At 42.6% G+C, this 7,315-nt stretch overlaps 1 protein-coding gene across 1 annotated transcript in view; it reads left to right on the forward strand.

Moving 5' to 3' along the window:
- Positions 1-7,315, forward strand: part of nrg3b (neuregulin 3b) — a gene marked incomplete at both ends in the record, with an annotated part of 135,101 nt that overhangs the window by 113,626 nt on the left and 14,160 nt on the right. Inside the window, one exon of the mRNA XM_083688214.1 lies at positions 1,006-1,079. Within this exon, the coding sequence (XP_083544340.1) occupies positions 1,006-1,079 (74 nt within the window). The remainder of the gene's footprint in view (positions 1-1,005; positions 1,080-7,315) is intronic.

The following is a 7,315-nucleotide window of genomic DNA, read 5'->3' on the forward strand; positions in this document are numbered from 1 at the left end:
GAACAAAATCCTCAGAGTGTCTTTAAAGCCTTAAGAAGAGCTGTGGGACTTGGCTCAGCTCACTGACTGTTCTCGATGAGTGTCCGCTGTTAAAGATGGGAATAGAACGTGCTCAACTTCATTTAGAAAGGCTTACGCCACACCAGCTCTGATACTAAAGGGTAATCCCAAAATATGAACATTTAATAAAAGGCCAGCAACCCACGTCATTTCATTTTCGCAGATTTATTGGACACACACAAAACCAAATGGTCTGTGTGTGTGTGTCTGCATGGGGAAGTTGCTTGAGGAAATGAAGGAATCTACGAATCTAAATCATGTGAGCAGAACTCTTTATTTAGAAAAACTTGGGGCAATAAATGGGTGCTTCTACGGTGCCAAAGGGTTATTCAGTGTCAAAATGTTGAATGCCAAAAAAAAAAAAGGCCAACTCTCAAGGCATGAAGTTTTGTAGATTTATTTGACACAAACTGAGTCACCAATCAAAAACATCCGGGTGGACTCATTGCTGGAGGAAAATGTCAAATAAATTACAGCATAATGTGAGAGCTGGACTTTGCTTATCATGTTTCTGCTATTGCAGATCTAACTGTGTGAAGAGAGCCAAGCGCTTTTCCCATCCCAGTCTTCCCAATGTCTCAACTGGGACCTGACATTACTGTCAGGACTGTGCTATCAGTGGGGTTGCAGGCACAGCTCAGGGCGGGCCAAAACGGCCCTCTCCCTCCCTTCCTTCCTCCCTCCCTCCCTCCCTTCTTCTTCTTTCCTCCTACAATATTGTTTCTCTTTCCATCATCCACTCCCTGAGTCTTCCCCCTCCTTTCAGTCCTCTCTCCTTCTGTATTTTCTCCTTCTGTACGAATTTTGTGAAAATGCGAAAAGTTCCATTGTGTGCTGAAAAACCATAAAACACTTATTTCCGCAAAGTTCTTCCTGCACAGATCTCTAAAATCTACCTCTTTGTATTTTTTCTCCTTTCTCTCTCTCTCTCTCTCTCTCTCTCAGATGCAAAGAGGGTTACCATGGACTACGCTGTGACCAGTTTGTGCCCAAGTCGGACTCCATTTTGTCTGACCCAAGTACGTGCCTCGTCTTCCTGTATCGATCTCTGTGAAAAAGTGAAAACAAAAGAGTGTTAGTGAATTATCTGTCTTCTGTGGCCCAGAGCGACGCTCTTATTACTCTGGTCAAGATAAATATAAACGTATCGAGCCAGGATTCACATTATCCCCTCCAGCAAAGGACAAACTCTGGCTCGCTATGAGACACACAAACACACCAAATCCTCTTTTCACTACATATTTGTACAGTATGTACAGTACGACTTTAGATGTTCTTGTTTATGCTTTTAGCTTCATAGCTGTTGGTGTGCTTGACAATCCCTTGAGTATTCTTAATATCTCTGCAGCAGCTTTCAAATTATTCCAAATAAGATATACTAAAACATTTAATTACCTCCCTCAGCAATGGTGGAGATTTTCATCACATTAATGAAATGTTGTACATCTGCATTATACCTTTTGTGTTAAAAAGATAGTTTAAAGAAATTCTGGTGTGTTACTTTGTGCTTATGAGTAGATGTGGAGTTAATTCCTTCAATTGCTTGCATTTATTGATTTTCAATAATATAAAAAAAATCATCAACGCTTCTTAATTTGAAAATATATTTCAATCAGTGTCCGCTGAAGAATTAGAGCAGAGAAAATAGATGTGGCTGTTTTGCTAATCTGAAATCAATATAGAGATCATTATCATGCTATTACCATTCCCATTGATATTGGTCTGAAAAGAACAGATACTATCCGTAACCAATCTATTCCATAGATGGCAATTAGTATAGCTGGCCCACTTGTCAGTTCCCAGATAATTCCTGGTAAATTTGGAAAAACATCCTTCTAATACATGCTCATCCAGTTTTCCTCAGAAACATTCTAGGTTAATCCTGATGTTCCTGGAATATGTAATCGTAACACCAAGTGGATGAGTTCATTTGATCTTATTGGATGGAACATGGTGCCTGACAAAATAACATTCTTATAATGAGCACGAACACTCCCGATCAACCTCACTGTTTTGTGTTTCACAATGAGACAGCCAGACGAAAATGTGAATGTATGTTTTGGCAATGGTTTTGTAAAATACTGTAGGATATCATTTGAGGTATAAACAGACCTTACAAACCTACAGCAGAGAACTGATGCTGCCCTTATTGTTTTTAATGCGTTGTGATTTACTGTGTTTTCCTGCTTATATGTTTGTTTTTATTTGCATATCTGTTTTATCTGCACATTTATAAAGCACTTTATGACACTGTTTTTGAAAGGTGCTGTATAAGTAATGTATTCTTATTCTTATTCTTATTCTTATTCTTATTCTTATTCTTATTGTTGTTATTATTATTATTATTATTGTTATTGTTATTATTGTTGTTGTTGTTCTTCTTCTTCTTCTTCTTCTTCTTCTTCTTCTTCTTCTTCTTCTTCTTCTTCTTCTTCTTCTTCTTCTTCTTCTTCTTCTTATTATTATTATTATTATTATTATTATGGTGGCTTTTCATATATACATACATATATATATATATATACAGTACCAGTACCAGCACCAGTATTATTTTCTACATTGTAGATTAATATTGAAGACATCAAAACTATGAAAGAACACATATGGAATTATGTAGTAAACTAAAAAGTGTTAAACAAGCCAGAATATGGTTTATATTTTAGATTCTTCAAAGTAGCCACCTTTTGCTTTGATGACAGCTTTGCACACTCTTGGCAAGGTGTGTCCAAACTTTTGACTTGTACTGTATATATATATAATATATATATATAAGAGCACAAGAAGACACCACAATAGTCACCATTCTGCCTCACTTCAAACCTTCAAACCTCCGTATTGTGGACGGGAGAGCCTCCTGGTGCCTTTGAACCATCATAAAAGCTCAGTAGGGTGGTTACATATAAAAAAGAGTAAAGTAAGTTAGAGAGAGATGAATTAGGGGCCCTAAGCCCTTCTCGGGAGACTTGAGGGTCTATGAAATGTCTCGTTTTATGGAGTGACTTAGTTTTCCTTTACAGAGAGTGAGATGGAAACCGTAACTCCTGTTGCCCTCGGTTTGATACCCCGAAGCCCACTGAGAGGGTCTCCTAATGGTCTCATCATTGTCCCACTAGAAGCACAAAGCCTGTTCTCACTTTCTTTATCCAACATGAGCACACCTGGATGCACTCCTTTGCTCATTTCTTAAGTTTGGGGACGACAGTAGAACAAGGTTCAAACGCTTATGACAGGACACCTTTGTGCAACATAAGTTGTGAGAATTAGCGTTTACTTTAATGTGTTTACCTATATTTTTTATGACTTGTTCCCTGGTAGTATAGACATGATAGCCAAAACAAAATGAATAGTGAGCTGCGCTTAATCTATTTCCATATTCTATCTCTGATCTTTTGGAGTGATATTGTCACAATTGAAGTTAGATTGAAGTATCTTTGTTTTTCTGGATTAACATGGCCAATTAATGGATATCAGGGGATTGTTTACATTAGCCAAATATGCTAATATGTCTGTACATGTTGGTGAATGTAGTGCTCCCCACCATGCTGTACTGAAAACTAATTCCACCAACCCCGGTTGTGTGGCAATGAAAAGATAGCTGCTACTCCTTGTCCAGTAAAGTATTTTGAGGTAGGAAATAGATGAAGAATGAAGATATAGCAGCACAGTTCCTTTCCAGATACAGTAGTAGCACACTCCCTTTAAGACAGTTGATGAGCGCCTTGACTGAATGTAAAACAGATAACGCAAATCCAAGTGAAAGACAATCTTTACTAATTATCATGCAACCTGTAGAAACATCTGCTATGTGTTTAGCTTGTTAGCATGCAGAGCAAATGACCCAGCGGGTTTTCCCCCGGCAAAGGTTTCATTTCTCTCCAAGTTCCACCCACCCACTGTTGCTGATATTAGTTCCACCTTCTGAGCTCTCCATGTCGATGCAACACAGCAAACCTACGTGTGATAAATGTATGCCGGCGCCAATGTTACGACGCGCAAAATCAGAAATGCTAGTGGTGATGAATATTCAGAGGTTGAAGAAGGGAGCCAAGCCTATTTTGATGTTTTTGATACAGAATAATCAAACATTTAACGCAGATGACTGTGTGTTTGCATCAACCATCGGAAGTCATCCTATAAACAACAACACCAGAGCATTTTCTGTTGAATAATGCTCTTTCCTGCCTACCTGTAGATTACATGCATTAGATGTTTGGCAGGTTCAACCCCGTGTGGGTGTGGGTGTGGGTGTGGGTGTGGGTGTGGGTGTGGGTGTGGGTGTGGGTGTGGGTGTTGGTGTGGGTGTGTGCGCGTGCGTGTGCGTGTGCGTGTGTGGGTGTGTTTATGCAGTGTTTATTTAGTAACCCCTCTGTACGAGCCACAAATCACCCCCTGGGGGTGAACGAGCTTTATCTGCAGCCCAAGCCTTTGTCCTTTGAGCTTTTTCAAAATCCATCTCTGTGCACCACACAATCACAAATCATCCACTGCCCTTCTCTCTTTGTCTCCATATCGACCGGCCACAAAGCTGGCACTCAAAGGAGCGGTCCCATCCGGCTCTCCCCATGCACAACTCTGCTCACCCCAACACAGATCCAAAAAGAAAGACGGAGAGAGAGAGAGAGAGAGAGACAGTAACCCAATCTCAAAAAGCCAGGGCCAAAGGTAGAGGGACAATGCCGTTGCATTTGAAGGAGGTGGCAGGTTGGGGTGGCCGTAATTGGGAGCCCGGGAGGAAGGGTGGGTGTGAAGGGGAGGATCGGTTGTGATTTAGTTCCACCCTGTCAGGCTCTGGAGATGATCCACTCTCCGGCACCTCGTCTGAATGGCTGTGGTGCACCGTTAATGGTGTCCAGCAGGGCAGACGGTGAATCACAGCCCAGGGGTGAAGGAGAGGGAGGTGTGGGTGTGTGGGGGGGCGGGGGGGGGGGAGACAGTGAGCCTTTTAATTTCGGTATTTATCTCCAGAGGTATTAGGCCCCTGTGTAAGCGGCAGCAAGGCTTGCTCTCGTCTCCCCACTCCTCGGCAAAGGAGGGATTAACGGTTTGATTCACCCCCTGCCATTCTTTCTCTCGCCCGCCGGATTTTCTCTCGCCCGCAGGATTTATTCCCCGTAATCGACCAAAACGACTAATGCGGCGCATGCTTATTCTCCATGGTTACTCATTAGGACCCCGTATGATGGCGCAAATGGTTCCCGAGGGTGCTTTGGGATGCCAGAGCGAACGATGAGGGTCTGAAGACATTATGATTGGCTCACCATCATAGGCACGACTCCAGGCACGACTAGGAGATGCCAGCAAGGATGAGGGCTGTTGGACTGGTGTCCATCTCTAGGCCCCTCTAGGACCTACTAGAACAAAGGACAAGGATCTGTCTGATTCTGGAACCTACTAGGTGATGCCAGAGCGATTGGGATAGGTTAGGTTCTGCATGCTTTATGACTGGCACTCCTCTCCAGACCCTTCTAGAAGATGCCAGCGACTGGGTACAGAATGGTGGTTGTGCTAGATGACATCATCTGTGCAGGCTGTGACAATGGAGTGATTAAAGTGGATGAATGTGGGCTGTTGCCGTGGGCAATCGGCTGTGGAAGGCTTGAATGGGCAATATGGAACTGGCAACATCAATAAGAGATGGCGCCAGCTTTACAGGTCCCGCCAGTGTATACCACCACGCTGGCAAGAGCTTAGTCTGAAGAGTCACAGCCATATCTTTAAGATCCAGATTCATCATAAGATGAATGTCTTAAAAATGTCATCTCACATGCAAAACATGAAATACCGCTGGACCATTCAGCGTACCCTTCGGTGCCTCAGTTCAGTTTTCTGATCGTTTGAAGGTTCATGCAATCGCTTGAAATTTGTTTGGTACCAGGCTCAAACGGTTTCATAAGGAGGAAGGTCTGATTGACATGTGAAGTGCAAAGAAATTGAAGGTAGCGATCATGATGATTTCATAAGGCTATATCAACATTATCAAAATTAATTAATGTGGTGTTGCATCAACATAGATTTATGTTACTTACTTATTCGATTCACTAACAGAAAGTTCACCATTTTGCCCGAATTCGACTTAGGCTTCAACCACAAACAGACAACTCAATCAAATATTAATAATAACTGGGCTTTGATCTGATGTCTTTGCTTAGTGGGATCATGCCTACAATTTCACTCAATGTTATCTAGTGAAGATAACTGGAGCTGGAAGCCTGTATACATTTTAAGCTTGAGTTGTTTAGCTAATTTACTTTTCCTGGAAAGTGAATGTATGTAATGGAACGGTAACATTGACAAATGTTCCCATTGTACTGTCAAAATTCGAACAGATGGTTTGTCTGTCTGGCAGTGTTCTTTTCCATTTTCTGAGACTGTCCACCAAATAATCTGGAAGAGGCCCGGCAAGCCGCAGTCTATTTAAAACCCAGACCACCTCTGTCAGAAAAGCAATTAAGTGTGAGGGTTTCATTTTAATTTAAATGAGATTATATTACAGTGGCGTGAAAAAGGAGGACCGTCAGGATGAAAAGAACACGAGTGCTGCTCTTTATCTGTCTCCCCAGCTCTGGGATTGGGGAAAAGACTTTAGTGCAAAGAAGGATGTGTGTGTGCGTGTGTGTGTGTGCGTGTGTGTGTGCGTGTGCGTGCTTATGACTGAGTGCGTGTGTGTCTGCCTTTAATTGACAGTGAGACCTGACTTGTCTGGGAAGCTAAGCAAGGTCGATAATTGGATGGGGGAACAAAACAAGCTGCTGGAAGTGGTGTTGGAGGACCAATAGGTGGCACTCCTCCCTGTGGTCATGGGACCCCGTGAATGGGGTACTGCCTTGCAGAGGTTGCCGTCCTTCGGATAAGACGTTAAACCGAGGTCCCGACTCCCGAGTGGTTAAAGAGCCCATGGCACATAACACAACAGTAGCCATGGTGACACTAGTATCCTGGCTAAATTCCCAAACTGGCCCTTGTACTACCATGGCCACCTCATCATCCCTTGCTTTCAATTGGCTTATTCATCCTCTCTTCTCTCCCCTGCAACTAACAAGAAAAACAACAATATATCTTAGCTGAATACTGAAACAAACCTACGCTTGGGGGATAGGGGAATAACTGCCATTATGGCTCATTACAGTGACCTATGCAGAACAGTCTCAATCACTTAAACATCCATGACGTCTTTCAGCATACTTTCTTCTCCCCCACTTCTTCTCCCCTGACACCCCCTTCCTCTTAGAAAGGTTCTGCCTACTCAGCTTCCCGT

Source organism: Argentina silus (genome assembly GCF_951799395.1).
Source record: "Argentina silus genome assembly, chromosome: 16".
Taxonomy (NCBI): Eukaryota; Metazoa; Chordata; class Actinopteri; order Argentiniformes; family Argentinidae; genus Argentina; species Argentina silus.